Here is an 18,865-nt window from a genome sequence, read left to right as displayed (position 1 = left end):
CTTGTTTTATAAATTAGTATTTGGTTATAATGTTACAGTTGTGGTTATTACCATCTTTGAAGTATGAAAACTGTAGATTGAAAAGGATGTATAAAAATTTGAAAATGTTCAGATACTGTTATCATTAATTTTGTAGGGGACTAGTTTTCATGGTGTTTTCAGTCCACAAAATTTAATCCCAAAGAGATAGTAAAATTCCCATTCAAAGGTCGTAATACACAATTTTTTATCCACACAATTTCATGTCCACCAAATTTGAAAATGATTCTATGTTATGATCAGATAAAACAAAATACACTGATGAAAAAGTCTTCATTGTAGTATTTGTCTGTGTGAACATTTGATGATGTTCTTAGTGTACTCTTTATAAATATATATATTTGAAACTCTTTATCTCAAATTAGCTTATCTCAAAATTCCAGATATCTGGAAGACGCTTTCAAATGTCGTCCTGAAAACATGTGCACAAGTTATTATTTGAAGTTGAAGTTTGGTTATCTCGGTTTAAAAAGTTTGACCCCTTGGAATGCAAGGTACCAAGTTTCAATTGTATGTAATTACGATGTATGTTTCAGTACTGTAGACAGCAGAATCCAGAGCTAATGGAGCAGCTGTTTTATCAGGAGGATAATTTTCAGGATGAGGCGACCTGTCAGGTGCAAAAGAGCTTTAAACAAGAGGTGTGTAACATGTTTTTTCATTTAGATTGCTAGAAAACTGGTGCTATGAATGTGCATCCTTCTTGTTATGTGAATGCCCCAGACAGCATGTTCTGTGACGGACAACTATTCCACTTGTCTTTAGATTAATCCATTAGCAAAGCAGATGTTTCTTATGAAGATTGAATGAAAATAGTGATATCAAAAGTCAGTTGTCCTTTCTACATGTCTGAAAGTTTTTACAGGACTCTTTAAACTGATAGTACACAGGAGCAGTATAGGATGGCTGTGTGACTAATACATGATTACCTTCCCCTAATAAATTACTCTCGTTCTCACCCACAGTATTTTCATTAAAAGATAAATTAAAAAGAATGTAATATCAAACTGAATACCTGCATTGTGAAAGTGCTGTAATAATAGATTATTAGATCTGTATCGAGAAATATGCAAAAGTTCTGCAGCTGAAATATTGGGAGACTTTAGGAGCGCAATATCATTTCACAAAAGAACTAATGCATATTTCTTGATGCACATCTAATAATCTTTTTATTACAAACGCATACTACAAAGACATATTGTGTCCGTCCGTTCGTATGTCACACTTCATTTTCGATTAATAACTGGAGAACCATTTGACCTAGGACCTTCAAACTTCATAGGGTGGCAGGGCTTATGGAGTAGGTGGCCCCTATTGTTTTTTGGTCACTCCATTAAAGGTCAAGGTCACAGGGGCCTGAACATGGAAAACCATTTCTGATTATTAACTTGAGAACTACTTGACCCAGAATGTTGCAACTTCATAGGACGATTGGACATGCAGAGTAGATGACCCCTATTGATTTTGGGGTCACTCTGTTGAAGGTCAAGGTTGCAGAGGACAGAACATGGAATTCCGTTTCTGGTCAGTTACTTGAGATACATTTGACCTAGAACCTTCAAACTTCATAGGATGATAGGAATTACAGAGTAGATGACACCTACTGTTTTTGGGGGTCACTCCATCAAAAAAAAAAAAAAAAAAGAATTTTTTAAGGGCCTTTGTAAGTTGCTCCCCTGCCTCTGGTGGATTTATATGTGAATATGCCTAGTAAATAAAACCTAAAAGATCCTTTGGAAGCATAGTTTAACTTGGTAAAATTGAACAACAAACCCAGAGGTCCATGAAATCAAACAGATTGGAAATTCCGACAGAACATACTTTGAAATTTCCCATAATCTTGTGACAATCTAATGAGATCTCATTTACCAATAGAGACACTTCCTTTCATTCTAACTGAATTAGCATCTATGCATTTGTTTTACTGATTATACTAATACATGATTTCATGAGAAAACAACCAGATTTGATTCTGTTATGAATTATTACTTTGAACAGTCTAACAATATAGTTTAGTTATGTTTTTTCCCCAGAGATTAGAAGACCGTCTGCAAGTGCTAAATAATGCCAAAGAAAGTTACACCAAAGCCAGGAATGAATTTGCTGCAAAGGTGAGATCTGTTACTGTGCATTACACACAGTTGTATTGTCAAATATTGAAAAATTTTCATTAGCAAAATGAAAATCCATGTCTGCTTACATTTATTCTGAGTTAAAATTGCCATAGACAGTGCATGTCATAAGGTCTGCATTAAGTTGTAATAGTGAAGGAAAAGCATCAGTTCCCGTAAGGCACTATCTAGAAAACACTTGAATGCGCATCTAGATCAAGCAGTCAACAGTTAACAAGCCAACTTGATCATATAACACAGTTCATTTGGAGCAAGGTTTGAATTCACATGATCTAGTGATTCAAAGGAATAAGAGAGCTATAACATGCTCTTTTTTTTTTATCCCCCCGCCAAAGGCGAAGGGGATATTAGAAATGCTCTCCGTCCGTGCGTGCGTGCGTGCGTGCGTCCGCAACGATCTTTGTCCGGAGCATAACTCCAAAAGTACTGGAGGGATTTTCTTCAAACTTCATACACTGATAGAACACATTGGGAGGAAGTGCAGTGTGCAAGAACAATAACTCTACCTTGCCTATTTTTTGAGTTATTCCCCTTTATCTTATTTTCTTAAAAAAATTTGTCCGGAGCATAACTCCAAAAGTACTGGAGGGATTTTCTTCAAACTTCATACACTGATAGAACACATTGGGAGGAAGTGCAGTGTGCAAGGACAATAACTCTACCATGCCTATTTTTTGAGTTATTCCCCTTTATCTTATTTTCTTAAAAAAATTTGTCTGGAGCATAACTCCAAAGTATTGGAGGGATTTTCTTCAAACTTCATACACTGATAGAACATATTGGGAGGAAGTGCAGTGTGCAAGAACAATAACTCTACCTTGCTTATTTTTTGAGTTATTCCCCTTTATCATATTTTCTTAAAAAAAATTGTCCGGAGCATATCGTTTTCATGCATGGAGGGATTTTGATATATCTTGGAACAAATGTTCACCACCACGAGGCGGAGTGTCATGCGTAAGAACCAAGTCCCTAGGTCTAAGGTCAAGGTCACACTTAGAGGTCAAAGGATACAAGAATGAAAACCTTGTCCGGAGCATTTCTTCTTCATGCATAGAGGGATTTTGATATAACTTGGCACAAATGTTCACCACCACGAGACAGAGTGTCATGCGCAAGATCCAGGTCCCTAGGTCTAAGGTCAAGGTCACACTTAGAGGCCAAAGGTCAGATACAAGAATGACTTTGTCCGAAGCATTTCTTCTTCATGCATGGAGGGATTTTGATGTAACTTGGCACAATTATACACCATCATGAGACGAAGTGTCATGCGCAGTTCCCTTCTTTAGAATTACTTCCCTTTGTTGTTACTTTAAATAGCTTTTATTGTAACTTTTTCATTACTAGTTGTAGGGAAAAATCAAGACCACTTTTCTGTAGTACAACATGCATGCTACATCCAATTTTGAGGTGTATTTTGACCAATCTCTACCTGGTAAAGGTTTTTGTGTGGACTTACAATTTTTTTTTTTTTTTTTTTTTTTTTTTTTAAAAGATTAACTTCCCTTAGTTGTTACTATAAATAACTTATATTGTAACATTTTTATAATTGACCATAGGGAAAAAACAAGACCACTTTTCTGTGGTACAACATGGATGTTACTTTCCAATTTTAGGTCTATTTTAAGATATCTCTACCTGGTAAGGAGTTTTTTTGTGGACTTAGAAAAACAAAAGACTTACAATGATTACTAAACAACCACAAAATTAAAATTCCAAAAAGAAATTTGCTGTGACGGGTGTATATTGTGACATTCTGGCACTCCTGTTCCTTGTTAGCTTTCCATTCCTTCTTTTTACAGTAGCCATATAGAAAAACATCATAGCTATACTGTTCATGAAAATTAATAAAATTTAGCAGTAAACCACCTCACCACTGACTTATTCTTTCTTCCACATCTTTAAAACCCCTGATGCGGACCACAACGAAACGGTTCTTCAAAGTTTTCCCCAAAATTAATACTTTCAGACACTAACTTGCCAGGAACTTTAGCCTTCAATTATAATATGCCCGGCGGGGGGATTGGCCATGTCTAACATGGCTCTTGTTTTTTTAGAAGCGATTTTCAAAATTGAATAGTGCTATGAAGTGATTTTTAATGTCACTAAATTATTCAGGGATTTAAAAATCATATAGTATTAATGCAAGAGGGTTTTTTATATAAAATATTTCAGCAAGTTGATGATGAGATAAAGCTATTGAAATATCAGCGTCGTCTCGAGGAAGAGCTTCATAGGCCCTACATGGATCTATCATTACATCAAACAGTACATAAACTCATTGTGGACAATAGTAACAAAATGGCTGAACAACTGCGTAAAGAGTTTAAGATTCCAGAAAAAAGGTAAAATGTGAAATACAGTAAAACATGGATTGCTTGGAGTTACAAAGGAATGAGTGGAATGCTAAAGTTATCCAGGGCTTTCAGCAATCTAAACATAGAAAATTTAGACATAAATACTTTCAATTTGAACAGTACCATTAACTGTTAAAAGGGGTGCTTACCAAAAAAAAATACTGAATGGGAAACAATGCAGATCTTGATAAGACTGCATGGATGTGCAGGCTGATCATGATCGACGCTGGTTGCAAAGGCAGAATCAGTTATGTCCAGCATGATAAGTACATTGTATTAAGTGAGGGATTGTCACTGTGCCTTTTTAGCTCACCTGAGCCAAAGGCTCATGGTGAGCTTTTGTGACTGCTCAATGTCCGTCGTGTGTCGTGCGCCCGTCAACATTTTCTAAAAAAATCTTCTTCTTGAAAACCGCTGGGCAGAATTCACCAAACTTCACAGGAATGATCCTTGGGTGGCCCCCTTTCAAAATTGTACAAAGAATTGAATTCCATGCTAAACTCTGGTTGCCATGGCAACCAAAAGGAAAAACTTTAAAAATCTTCTTGTCCAAAACCACAAGGCGTAGAGCCTTGATATTTGGCATGTGACATTATCTAATGGTCCTCTATGAAGATTGTTCAAATTGTGCCCCTGGGGTGAAAAGAGGCCCCGCCCCACGGGTCCCAAGTTTACATAGACTTGTATAGGAAATAACTTTGAAAATCTTCTTGTCTGAAACTGCAAGACCTAGGCCATTGATATTTGGTATAAAGCATTGCCTTGTGGTCCTCTATCAAGATTGTTCAAATTACGCCCCTGGGGTGAATAGAGGCCCTGCCTCGGGGGTCTTAAGTTTTACATAGACTTATATAGGAAAAAACTTTAAAAATCTTCTTGTCTGAAACTGCAAGGCCTAGGCTTTTGATATTTGATATGTTTCATTGCCTTGTGTTCCTCTACCAAAATTGTTCAAATTATGCCCCTGGGGTGAAAAGAGGCCCTGCCCTGGGGGTCCCAAATTTAACATAGACTTACATAGGAAAAATAAAATCTTCTTTTCTGAAAGTTTAAGGCCTAGGCCTTTGATATTTGGTATGTAGCATTGCCTAGTGGATCTCTAGCAAGATTGTTCAAATTATGCCCCTGGGGTGAAAAGAGGCCCCGTCCTGGGGGTCACTTGTAATGTGCGTTATATAGGAATAAATACTTCAAAAATTATCAGATCATATTTCCTAGACTGTTTAATTATAATTACCTGATCACCCTAAGTCATTAGGAGTCACTTGACTGTGACCTTGACCTACTGACCTACTTCCTTGTTTTTTAAGTTACAGCCTTGAAATTTGGATGACATGTACAGTTTTGCACACCAATCTCAAAACTGACTTTCAGTGACCATGAACTTGACCTACTGACCTACTTTCTAATACTTTTGCATCAGTTTGCCATTTGAAACATGTGGCTCATAATACCCAGGTGAGCGATTCAGGGTCATCATTACCCTCTTGTTTGAAGAAGATAGGGTTTATAGCTTTACTCAGGTTAGTCAGTTAATCTGCAAACTGGTTTCAGATCAACAATATGATTTCCTTAAAGGTTATTTAACACCTTATGATAACCCAATCAGGTTCTTCATCTTGAATGATAGGACTTCAAATATTGTTATTTTTATTTTGTCCAGTCAGACTGTATGTTCAGCTTATCCTAAACTGTTAACATCTTACTGTTATGTTATACTTTAAGCCCACATGATGTAATCAAGAAATATGTCCTAGCTTGGTGGTGTAGTGGTAACACAATTGTCTCATTCCAGACGTGTCCAGACACTGGGAAATTCTGACGTGCTTTTGAGCGTCTCACACCAAACTAAGACTCCAGTATCAGTTCTTCCCAGGAACTAGACTATGTATGTCAGTGCTCTGCACCAGGCATGCTAAAGAACCAGGCCCTCTATTCACAAAGGGCAAAGCTAAGTTAGCTGGACATAACCTTTATCTAAAAAAGATTATCTCCCTGTACTGGAGGGTTTTGTCTTGCTCTGTTGATTAATTGACACTGGTCTGAAGCAGATGAATTTCATGCTCTTGAGTGTGTTTATGTATGAATGTAAAGCACCTGAACATATTAATCATGAAAATTGTGCTATATAAATTTGTTCTAATATACTTCAGGTACTGGTGGTTGAGAATTGATGCTCTGGCAGAGGCTGGAGAGTGGATGGAACTAGACAAATTCTCAAAGACAAAGAAACCACAGTTAGGCATGGAGGTAAGAACAGAGTATTAAACCAAGTCAGAGATATTACATGATTTTTTTCAGTGCTATTTTCAAATGTACTCTGATTAAGGGCTTAAACAGATCGAAACTAGTTGGAATAAATGAAATTCAGTTATTAACTCTTGGTGTTTGATCATGTATTCTACTTTGTTTTTGTATGGTTAATTATGTTTTTTCCCATTAAAAAAATAGAAATACATGTATGTAAGGTTATTGCTTTAGAAATGATATATCCAAAACAGTGATTTTATCAATAGATAAAATAATAGTTTGTGTAGGACTTAGATTTTGAGGACATAGTTAGAGGGAAATATGTCACAGCTCAAGTAATATAATGAAAGGCAAAAAAATAAACAATTTATTCAGCAAAAAGAATCACTGAGATAATTTATATTTCAATACTAAAATGACATCCACCAAAAATTTAACTTTTGTCAGCACTATGCTATGATGTATTTACTACATTTGATGTGCAAACTGACAAAAGCATAATACAATGTCAAATGTTTATCTTTTTTAGTAAGAAAATAGACTGGGTCCTTCTAACCAGATCTTTTTTCCATAATTAAAAGAATTTTATAGCTTTAACTGCTGCAGATGGATGGTTAAAACAACTCTATATGCCACCAGAAATTGATTGTAAGTTTGCACTTCGGACTTACAGACTGGAAAAGATAAGGTGGTGTTACTTTATTTGCACCTATTATTTTCAGGCATTTGTTGAAGTGTGTTTAAAATATGGTAATAAAAGAGAAGCTATGAAGTACATTCCTAGAGTAGTACCAGATAAAAAAGTACAGTGTCTCATTAAAATGGGGTAAGTAAATCTCAGAAATACTCCTGTCTTGAGTTTAAATTCTTGTAGAAAGACTACAGTCCTAATGAAAAGAAATACTGATAAAAATGTTGGTAAACTTATATTTCCAAAATTTTAATCAACAATTATAAAGTAAAAATACATCTGAACTTTCAGCTCACAATGGTTCAGGTTGAGCTATTAGTATAGCTGCTTAGTGTGTACAATTCTTTATTATGGAAGGTTGTTGGTTCTACCCAGGTGCCCACCCATGATTAAATAAGGCCAGGAGGGTCACCCAGGGACTTCCTCCACCATCAAAGCTGAAAAAAGTCACCATGTGACAAACTGTTGATGTGACTCTTAACCTAACCAAACAAATTAATATAGGTTGATGGTCCATCTTCCTGTGTTTTTAATTTTACTCAGACATTTTCTCTGAAACTAAATTTCAAACCTACACATATTGACATGAACCTTTAGAGATAAAAATAGAAAAATCCTTAAAATGTATTACATGCACAAAGATCCTTTTGAAACGAAAAAGAAAATTTGATTTTCACTTTTGTCGGGTGTTTATTTACATAGTCTCAGGCAAGTTGCAAATTTGGATTTAGAAACAATTTATTTTAATTGCAGAGATCTCAGACTAGCTGCAGAAGCAGCATTTGAGAATAGAAATGAGGATGATTTAAACCGAGTGTTGAGAAAATGCACATTAGCTGACAGAGCAGTAGAGGACCAGATAAAGGGGTATAAACAACAGCTAGCAGGGGGAAGGAGATAGTGGACATTAGTTCTTTATAATTTCACTGTTTTCATATTTATAAAGATGTATCTAGAACCTATGGAAACGTTATGATTATGATGGAAATTAGGTCTTGTTGATTTTGGAACATTTGTGATGTACAAAATTTGGTTTTGTCAGTGGATGTAAGAAGCATAAGGCTTTCTGTCACTAGTAAAAATCTGTGAATCATGGAGTGCATTCAATATCTATGTAATAGAGTTCCGTTTAAGCCTGTGCTAGGAGGTGTGAGGGGTGTTGCACTTTCCATTACCTTTCATGAACAGACTCAGTCAAACCGAGTCTGCTGTTATTTTGCTTGGTTGCATTCTGTGCTTCCAAAGGACCTTCATATAGATATTAATAAAATTCAACAAAACAAACAAACAAAACATCTAGTGCTTACTATTTTAGTCAGAAGTAATGTCAAACAGTTTTCATAAAATACTTGTGCAATATTGTTATGTATGGATGTATATTTAATAAATTTGAATGTAATGCTTTATTATGTTCTTCTGTCCTGTCAGTTGGAATTTTTAGCTCACCTGAGCCAATGGCTCATGGTGAGCTTTTGTGACCGCTCAATGTCCGTCGTCCATCTGTCAACAATTTCTAACAAAATCTTCTTCTTGAAAACCACTGGGCAGAATTACACCAAACTTCACAGGAATGATCCTTGGGTGGCCCCCTTTCATATTGTTCAAAGAATTGAATTCCTTTCAGAACTCTGATTGCCATGGCAACCGAAAGGATATTTTTTTAAAATGTTCTTGTCCAAAACCATAAGGCGTAGAGCCTTCTTATTTGGTTTGTGACATCATCTAATTGTCCTCTGTGAAGATTGTTCAAACTGTGCCCCTGGGGTGAAAAGAGGCCCTGCCCTTGGGGTCACAGGTTTTACATAGACTTATATAGGAAAAAACCTTAAAAATCTTTGTGCCATTTTAAACATGTGGCTCATATTACATCATGACCCACTTGTTCAAATATGAGAGCTATTTTGTCACATTTCTTCATGTTTTAAGAACTTAAAAGTCCAATGCATAGAAGTTTCGCAAAAAATGCCAATTTCAAAATGTGTGGTTTCAATACATTGTAATATTTGGATAAAGATTGGAAAAACGTATTACCGAAAGTGACCAACATATAAATTAATCGTATCAAACAAGAGAAATCGATCCTGGTTGAGTGAAAAGAACGATTTAGGAAAATAGTCTGATGTATGTGAAATCATGGTTCAATTTTTGCCAAACTTCTACAAAATGGACTTTTATTTTTTTGGTTTTCATTTCAATGATGTAGATGTTTTCTTTAGTGACTATAATAGTTAGCCTATATCTTTGAAATGGTCACGTAATTTGAAACATTTATGCAAACACGGCAATCCATACAATGATGCTACCAGTCAGCTGTGTTGAAGATACACTGGTCGTTAATATGAAGAAGTATAATTTGTTTATGGGATCCACCAGAACCATTTGAATAAGTCTAAATGAGGTCCATTCGACCAAGTTCGGCAAAGATAAATCAAGTAGTACAAGTGAAGAAGTCGTTTTAAAGATATTTCTGTTTGTATCTTTGGCGTCGTCTAAAACTTTAGACAGGACCTTACTACAGGACCTATGCTACAAACTATTTTGAACGAAGATGATACCTATTTGACCTTGAAAAGTTACTGAGAAATTTAGCTGTAGCGGTTATTTGGGTGATGATTAATAGCATCGTCAACAAAGCGGGGTTTAAATGTCTCCTGACGTGTAAGTCAACACAATTCTGAAATCATTAACGAATTCATAGGAATCCTAAATTCTTCAAACAACGAGTATTTAGACATGCATAACCACTAAACAAATCTGTCGGTATTGATTGCAAGTAAAACACTCTGATTCACTTAAACTGGGACGTGTATGATACTTAGTCAGTTACCATGGTTATGTTCTTAAGGAGGTAGGTTACCTTCATATTTGTATGTGCGCATGTCCAACCGGAAGTTAACGTGACGATTTACGACGACGTTTACGACAAACTAAATGTGTTTTTATATTCATTCTTCTGAAAACAAATCATGAACCTGTCTTCGATCTGATGCTTTATGGTTTAATAATGCAGAAATAATGAATAAATTGCCGCAGAAATGCTTCAAAACAATGTTGCCTTAAAATGACATCATTGACGTCATGACGTTACGTGTCAGTTACCGCGCAAAATTAATAGCTTTTATCTTGAAAGTACGTAATTCTGTGCATTTTCTTTATTTTAACTATTTTCGAATAACCATTATTTGCTGAAATATTTTTTATGAGTCTTTTGCTCTGAATAATAATCAATATTTTGCTTCTTTTATGTAGTTATATTGAAATGTTATGCCGAATGTAAGAAAATGGACGATGATAAACAATGTTATTTGGAATATAGTTGGGTGAAAGGTTACTTGTTACGGTCATTTTCAAATAAAAAATCTAGCAGTTTGATTTGTAATACCTATTTTTCAGGTTCCGTTGATAATTTGTTACTTATGTACTAAAACTAAGATCTAAAATTGTTCAAATTTCAGTAGAAAATTGTGATTTCTTGAATTGAATTGATGTTACCATGGAAACGAAGCCCGTGACCTATGTATCTAAATGTAAAATTTAAAAACGTTGACACTGGTCTATTTAAGAAACACAGCTTCGGCTTTTTATTTTCAATTCAACAATATCCATGAGAATAATAGCAGCATGCTGAACGATTTTTCCATGAAAAATTCCAGACGAGGGGTACTGCTGTAAGTATTCTAAGCTGTGGAATTTGTTTGAATAAATGCAAATAACACGAAAATATGACTTACGTTAGAAATAATATGTTTTAAAGCTACATCAACTAGAAAGATAATCTTATTCAATACTTTTTATAAGAAATTACGACAAAAAGCAAGATATAAGCTATTTTAAACATCTCTGTTGCCATGGTTACTTTAAACTTTAAGAAAAATAGGGTACCATGTAAAGTGCTTGGTATTTTGCTAATAATATTTCCCAAATATTCCATGTTGGTCATTAACAGAATGGCGCTGAAGCCGTCGAAAACCCCTATTTTTATACATAGTTGTTTAAAAATGAGAGAAAATGCGTTACCATGGAAACACGAGCCCCGCGAGATATACATTTTAAGCTTATATTAGAAAGCTTACGTGCATATTAGTAAAATTATCAATTATGCAGACTTCTACGGATTTCAATGAAACTAAAATACACTGAAAAGTGTTAAATATCCGTATTTTCCTTCTTCTTTCAATATGAAATACCTTTGGAGAGTCATGTTCTTCAAACCTTGATAAAAATTGAACTTGAAGGGACAGAGACAAACGAAATTGAGATTGTAGCAGTTAAAACTTCATATTACACGAAATACAAAAGAATGCTGTGGTTCAACTAATTTGAATTTACCCTTGTAACAAGGTAACCTACCTCCTTAAAAGAGGGTCAAGTACAGCCACTGGAACATGCAAATTGGAAAAAGGACATAAGGCTACAGACCAAGTTACTTAAAATCCATTAAGTTTTCATGACCGTGTGGTTAAGGCTGCTTACTTGGAACCACTTGCAAATTGCCTCTAGCTCAGCTGTGATAGTACTCAGGGACACATGAGATATTACTCCAACAATAAAAGGCGGAAAGTTACCATATGCCCTCTAATTGTGTCGATATGACGTTAAAACCAACAAAAATATATGCTTTTTCCTTTTAGCTGCAGCAGCCCCTAAGGTTCAGGCAGAACCATTATTAGAAAACAAAAACTTGAAAGACAACGTTACAAGGGTGCTTTAGACCAAGTTTGGTATAATTGCATGAAATTAAAAGTTGTTAATGAGAAGACATTCTGCTTTCAGCTTTAGATGACTTCTATTTTGGCCCTTTCAGCCATATAGAGGTTTCATTTATGCTTTGATTTGTTACAAACTTTCAAACTCCATAGGGTTGTAGGGCTGCTGGAGTAGACGACCCCTATTGTTTTTGGGGTCACTCCATCAAAGGTCAAGGTTACAGGGGCCTGAACATTGAAAACCATTTCCGATTAATAACTAGAGAACCTCTTGACCCAGAATGTTGAAACTTCATAGGATGATTGGTCATGTAAAGTAGATGACAATTATTGTTTTTGGGGTCACTCCGTTAAAGGTCAAGGTTACAAAGGGCCTGAACATTGAAAACCATTTCCGATCAATAACTTGAGTACCACTTGACCCAGAATGTTGAAACTTCATAGGATGATTGTACATGCAAAGTAGATGACCCCTATTGATTTTGGGGTCACTCTGTTAAAGGTCAAGGTCACAGGGGCCTGAAAATGGAAAACCATTTCCGGACAGTAACTTGAGAACCACTTGACCCAGAACATTGAAACTTAATAGGATGATTGGTCATGCAGAGTAGATGACCCCTATCAATTTTGGGGTTACTCTGTTAAAGGTCAAGGTCACAGGGGCCTGAACATGGAAAACCGTTTCCGATCCATTTGCATACTGAAATACTTTTCACTAGTGGAGACTTTTAAGAAATCATTACAAGCCCACGAGGAAATTACAACAGTCGAAAATCCAAAACTAAAGACTTTAATTATGATGGCAGTCATTTCAAATTAGCTAGATCTACCTGAATTTTTTTTTTTTTCAACTATCCTAAAATGGTGTATACTTTGATGGCTTTAACTCATTTGCATGATACTTTTGGTCTATTTTCAGACAGTCATTGATGCACCTGGTAATAAAATCATTTTATTTATTATAGGTTAAATACTATTCTTATGTGACTGGTAAGGCTTAAATCACCATAAGGATATTATGTTGACGTCACGTCGATGTGATACTTTATAATAGCACCATGTCGAAATAATGCTTTTATATTTGATCAAAGATATTTCCTTTAAGTTTGTACAAATGGCTGAATGGTTGATACCAAATCAGTTTTATTTTGCTGATGCCTAAAACAGTACATTTGTTTAATCTTTTAAATTGTATAAAAAGATGCTAGAGGCAAGACTACCTCTATGAAACAAAGTAAACTTACATCTGAATGTAAACAACCGGATCTGTAAAGTTTCCTTCCAATTTTTTCATAGCTTTCTATGTAGCATACCTGTAACAAATATATATATATATATATATATATATATATATATACACACACAATACATACGCTTTTCGCATTATATTAGATTAAATTGCCTTATTTGATATCAGAGGATATAGTAGTATCATGGTGGGAAAGAGATATAGATCGCCTATTTCTGTTTCACGATTGAATCCTATTGGTTTATCGTACACAGTCTTCAAGATAAGATGATCTGATTTTAACTTCAGTTATTCCGCGACAGGTGGTCGACGCGACTCTTTCGGTATGTAGTCGGGTCGATTTTCTGTCGTGGCGATGTTCTTTCGCGTCGATATTCAGTCGTTTCGATGAAATGTCGTGTCGATGTTTTGTCTGTCGTTGTTTTGTCGTGCTCCCATTCCAAGCACCGTATTTCGAAAAAATTTTCATCAAAATTAATATTTAACTGAAAGCATGATTATCATTTTGGGAAATTTATGTTCTGACTATAAGACTCTGAGTGCTCATTTTTACGTGTTCCTTTCAGAAATAAGAAATATATTACAATTCTGTCAGCAGATGAGTGAAGTAATTTTGAATGACTTTTCGAAGGGTTCTCCCTTAAAAACCGACGAGTACAATATGGAAAAGTTCTGATTTTCGCAACACTAGGGAACATATATCAATGGAAAATATATAACCCAGTTGGAAAAATACTGAATTCTATATATAATCAGGTTGTAGGATGCACAAACATCTACTGGTTGCACAAATAAAACTGTTCCATAGCACACCAAAAGCTAAAGGTATATATACGCTTGAAGAAAACTGACCTCGTCTGAATCGCAATGCTTGACTGCGTCGCATAATTCCACGTGACTCAAGTCGTCACAAGAAAAGCATACGACATCTGTAAAATTAAACTGATTGAAACAATGATATGTTAAAGACAGTACATCCGTAATTCCATACTAATACATATTCTCCGTATGCGATGCTGCCGTTGACCACGACAGTGAATACATTTGCTGTACGCTCTGTATAAAGTATACAAACTTCTGACATACATTGACACGCCAATTAAAAAAAATCTAGCCCCAAGTTCATAAATGATCTTTAAGAAATAGTGATAAAAAGGGTAATGTATCTTATTAATGAGATTTTCGTTTGGCATATGTAAATATGGAACTTTATAAAAATGTCAGTTTATATATGAGTGCAATAAGGCTCTTTTCAATCAAAAAACTATAAGCTCTCTCTAAAATGTGTATAAATCCACAGTGAAAGGGCACAGCACATGATCTACATAAATCATGAGAATGAATTAGCTATAACTGTTGACTATTTTGTGTTAGCAATAATTGTCAACTACCCTAGAAGTGTTTGTTTTTGGTAGTTATTTACTACCATGCTTCCTAGAATGGAAATGTTTATGCGTATAATTGCCAAATACATGTACATTTAAGAAATAATCTATAGCAAAAGAATGTTTTAACAATATTTATGCACGATGGGCGGTTATACGTCGGGCGTAATAATTGCACGAGGGCGCAGTCCCAGTGAAATTATTTGTACGACGTATTACCGCCCAAGTGTATAAATAGTGTTAAAACACTCTTTTGTTATAAATTATTTCGATTCTAATAGGCCCTTAATCTAAAACAGTAGATAAAATAAAGAAGCGCTATTTCTTGGTCGCAACAAAATCTTTGACGTCACCACACGATAACGTGACGTCATTCCAGCGTAAGAGTGTTTTAACAGAGACAAGCATATGTTATTAGAATGTAGCATAGGACGACACGTACGGAAATGCCGATTCTCACAGCCGGTCCACTACCTTAAAATTAAATACAAAGTTTTGAGAAAGCAATCTGAAGTCACATAATTTCATAATTTAAAGGTGTTGTTTTTATTATTCAGTGTTAGATAAGTGTAAATACGAGTACTGGTTAAACGTAGTATAAAATATTGTCATTAATGATTAAGAACTGGTTTGTTTGGTGTATATGCATCTATAAAAAAACAAGAGCTACCACTGGAACCTGTTCATGACCCATTAATTATGGCTGCACACAACAGTTTGCATTTTAAATCAAATACAAGTAGATTATGAGACAAAGACATTTTGCCTACATAGGCCTACGATAAAGAAACAAGGGAAAATTATATACACATATATATACCGGTAACAGTCTTATTTAGGTAAACTTCCTTTATACCCCAGTCACACATACGGCACGGATAGAGCCACGGATAGAAACGTAGTAACCCGTATCGATCCGTACCTGAAAGTAGTAATCCGTATCAGTCCGTACCAATCCGTACGGCTCAGGTACGGATCGATACGGATTACCACGTTTTTATCCGTAGCTGAACGTAGCTATCCGCGCCGTATGTGTGACTGGGGTATAAGAAAGATAGCTAATCAAAGAACCCTTTCGCCTCAAAGCCTTTCATCTGTAAAAGATAAGTTCAAAAGGACCCGATATAAATGTAGTGGTCATGGTAACCAACGAAATAACAAGAGGGCCATTGCGGCCATATGTCGCTCACCTAACTCAAAGGGTACATGATTAATTGGTAGCGAACCTTTTAAATTTTGACATTGACCTTTAGGCGTTTTATTGATAGAAACTGATATGGACACTTTGTGTACTATGTGTCCTGAAAGTTAATGCGTAGCATGACATTCCAAAGAGCAGTAAGGAAGACAAAGCGACAAATATAAAATCTTCCGATTGTTTTTCGGGGAGCCATCCCCAACTTTGAGCGTGAAATATACGAGAACCACAACTCTTGTCGGTATTGATTTTTTGCCTTGTGCGCCGTTGTAGTTGTTTCCCTTTACACTAAAATATCGATACACCTGCTGTTTGGCATTTATATAGGTAAACTCGGCTCTACATTTTCGAGCAACGCATCTTGGTTAGACAGAATTATTGAAGTATGCTAATTAAAGCAGAATATAACACATCTTTAAGCTACTGTAATTAATTGTATTTTATGGACTTTGCTAGATACCGACATTGTTTCACGAGTTATAAATGATTCTATTATATTAAACAATAAGTAAAATGTACGATTTTACAGTAAAAATACTTGTTTATCATGCGTATGTAATGTTGATTGTCTGTCCTGTATATGCTGAGTGGAGTTATAAGTTTCGTTGAATGCATGGACCAAAAATTTAAAAATAAAAAATGCCACTTTTCAGTGGTAAAGGATATACATAAAACATTACACTAAACGATTCCTTTTCTTTCAAATCCCTTTTGAAAGCATTTCCCCTTTTTGCTGTGAAACGTAATGTAAAATTATGTTCTCGGGTTTTTTTTTTAATTTATCGCCATGAAAATTTCGATTTTGACAATTACTGCATATTGACTGTAAGTGTTTTACGCGTGATGTTTTATGGACCTTTGCGAATACACCGGATGGAGATAAGTTAAACACCCCAGGCTATGCTAATTACCCCCAAAATACGTCTGTAATAAAAATAATCAACTGAGACATAAAGTAGAGATGTTCTGCCATATATATCTTCTCATAACAGATATTTATTTATTAAATTATTTATCGGCAAATTGATCATAGATGTACTTTTTTTTTTACTTATTATACTTTTTTGCATAAAATTTTAGATGGGTGTAGAAAATTATAACAGAAATTTAGGTGACGGTTAAGCAGTTTGTTTCAGAATAGTTTCGAACAGCTGGACAATACAACCTAAACTAAATTAAACACATATATAAATTTTGGCAATTTCTAGTGTCATGTGTGTTTTTAAATGCCTAGATCCACTACTATATAAGTTCAACATTTCATTTTGAGTCATGTTTGTACACATTTATATTATACATACATTTGTTAAAAAAAACATTTTATAATTGTCTAAAACACATACTATCTTACATTTTACAATTAACCTAAAGTATCTATTTGCTATTAAAAATTATTGTATTGCAATAAAACTTCATTGTTTCACAATAATTACATATGACCGTCATTCATTAATTTGTAATTTATACTTTTTCATTCACGCAGTGATCAGTGAACGTAAAGAAGTCATGGCTGTATGTAATATTTTTAGGCCCATACATAACAAAATTTTCGCGAAATGTTTCAATTATTGAACAGTTTATTGAAATATCGTCAAAAATTATACCGGCACACAGTTTGTAAAGCAAGTACATGGAATTAATTCTAATTGCCTTTTTAATTTAAGGCGGACTTTTTAAGACCAATTTATTTCCAATTAAAGATGTGACTTAAAGTTTGCCAATTCAAAAAAGTTTTACTTTTAATCATAATAAATAAATAAATAAATAAATAAATAAAATGCTCAAATAGATATGCAACACATTGATAAGCATTGCCTTGTGCCGTCGTACCGTTAAGTAAATATTTGTGAAAAGCGTGCTCAAGATTGCGATTACTTCATTTTCAAATTAAAATGGAAGCAATTTGTCATAATTCAATTTTAAAATGAAAAATACCCAGACAATGTTCAGACAATGGAGAATACTTCACGAGGTTATAAAATAATGTCATTTTGATAGAAAATGTTTTTATAGCCTTTTAAAACCTGACATAACCGATCTTTTCAAAATTTCTATATAGAAATACATAGAAACCATAGTCATCAACTTCAAACAAAAATGGAAGCAATAAGTTTTTGTATCACATCGATAAAAATATATTGAAATAAAGGGCACAAAATGAAGATTACTTCACGAGGTTATAAAATTTTGTTAAATAACGATAAAAATACGTTTTTAATGTTTGAAATATATTTTCCTATACAAATCTATAGTAAAATTGCTTATCGATAAACGTTATCGGGTCCGCGTACAAATGCTATTCATCCAAATATTTTTATACCATATTTACAAACCCGAATGTAGCATAATTCCTTTAACATTGATTTGAACTGTGTTGGAATAGTATTAATAACTCACTATTGACATTTTCTATTGGTCTATTTGTAGTAATATGAACGGGTGCTACTGACAGAGAAGTAGATGTTACTGAAGTTGTAGAAGCTGTTGTTGATGATGTAGGATGGTTGTCTGAAAAATACAGAAAACGTGATAAATATGATCGTCATACACTTTACAGAAATATAAATGTTTGCTAAATAAATTTCTAGACAGTTACATCGTACTGAGACCTATGAACAAGTTTATAAAACGATACTAATTGGAAGTTGTTTTGTTGTATTTACACTGCTTCTTAACAATACCGACAATAAACTGCTCTAAAGTTCCTTCCCTAAACTCAGCAAGTCACGACCATTTTCGCCACTAAAATGAATTTGAGAACAATTTAGTATATACTTAATTTTAAGTCAGTACTTCATAGAGAATAAATACACTGTCCAGGGATCAAAGTTGTGATACTTGATTGAATGTGCCTTAAAATT

The 18,865-nt window shown here is 34.5% G+C and overlaps 1 protein-coding gene across 1 annotated transcript in view; it reads left to right on the top strand.

Moving 5' to 3' along the window:
* Positions 1-8,777, top strand: part of LOC123561571 (vacuolar protein sorting-associated protein 16 homolog) — a 43,955-nt gene extending 35,178 nt beyond the window's left edge. Inside the window, exons 18-23 of the mRNA XM_053553085.1 lie at positions 576-680; positions 2,073-2,150; positions 4,344-4,513; positions 6,679-6,775; positions 7,498-7,601; positions 8,220-8,777. Coding sequence (XP_053409060.1) covers positions 576-680; positions 2,073-2,150; positions 4,344-4,513; positions 6,679-6,775; positions 7,498-7,601; positions 8,220-8,367 — 702 coding nt within the window. The 3' untranslated portion in view covers positions 8,368-8,777. The remainder of the gene's footprint in view (positions 1-575; positions 681-2,072; positions 2,151-4,343; positions 4,514-6,678; positions 6,776-7,497; positions 7,602-8,219) is intronic.
* Positions 8,778-18,865: the final 10,088 nt, after the last annotated feature.

This window comes from Mercenaria mercenaria, chromosome 10, assembly GCF_021730395.1.
Source record: "Mercenaria mercenaria strain notata chromosome 10, MADL_Memer_1, whole genome shotgun sequence".
Taxonomy (NCBI): domain Eukaryota; kingdom Metazoa; phylum Mollusca; class Bivalvia; order Venerida; family Veneridae; genus Mercenaria; species Mercenaria mercenaria.
This window is presented reverse-complemented; position numbering and strand designations above follow the sequence as displayed.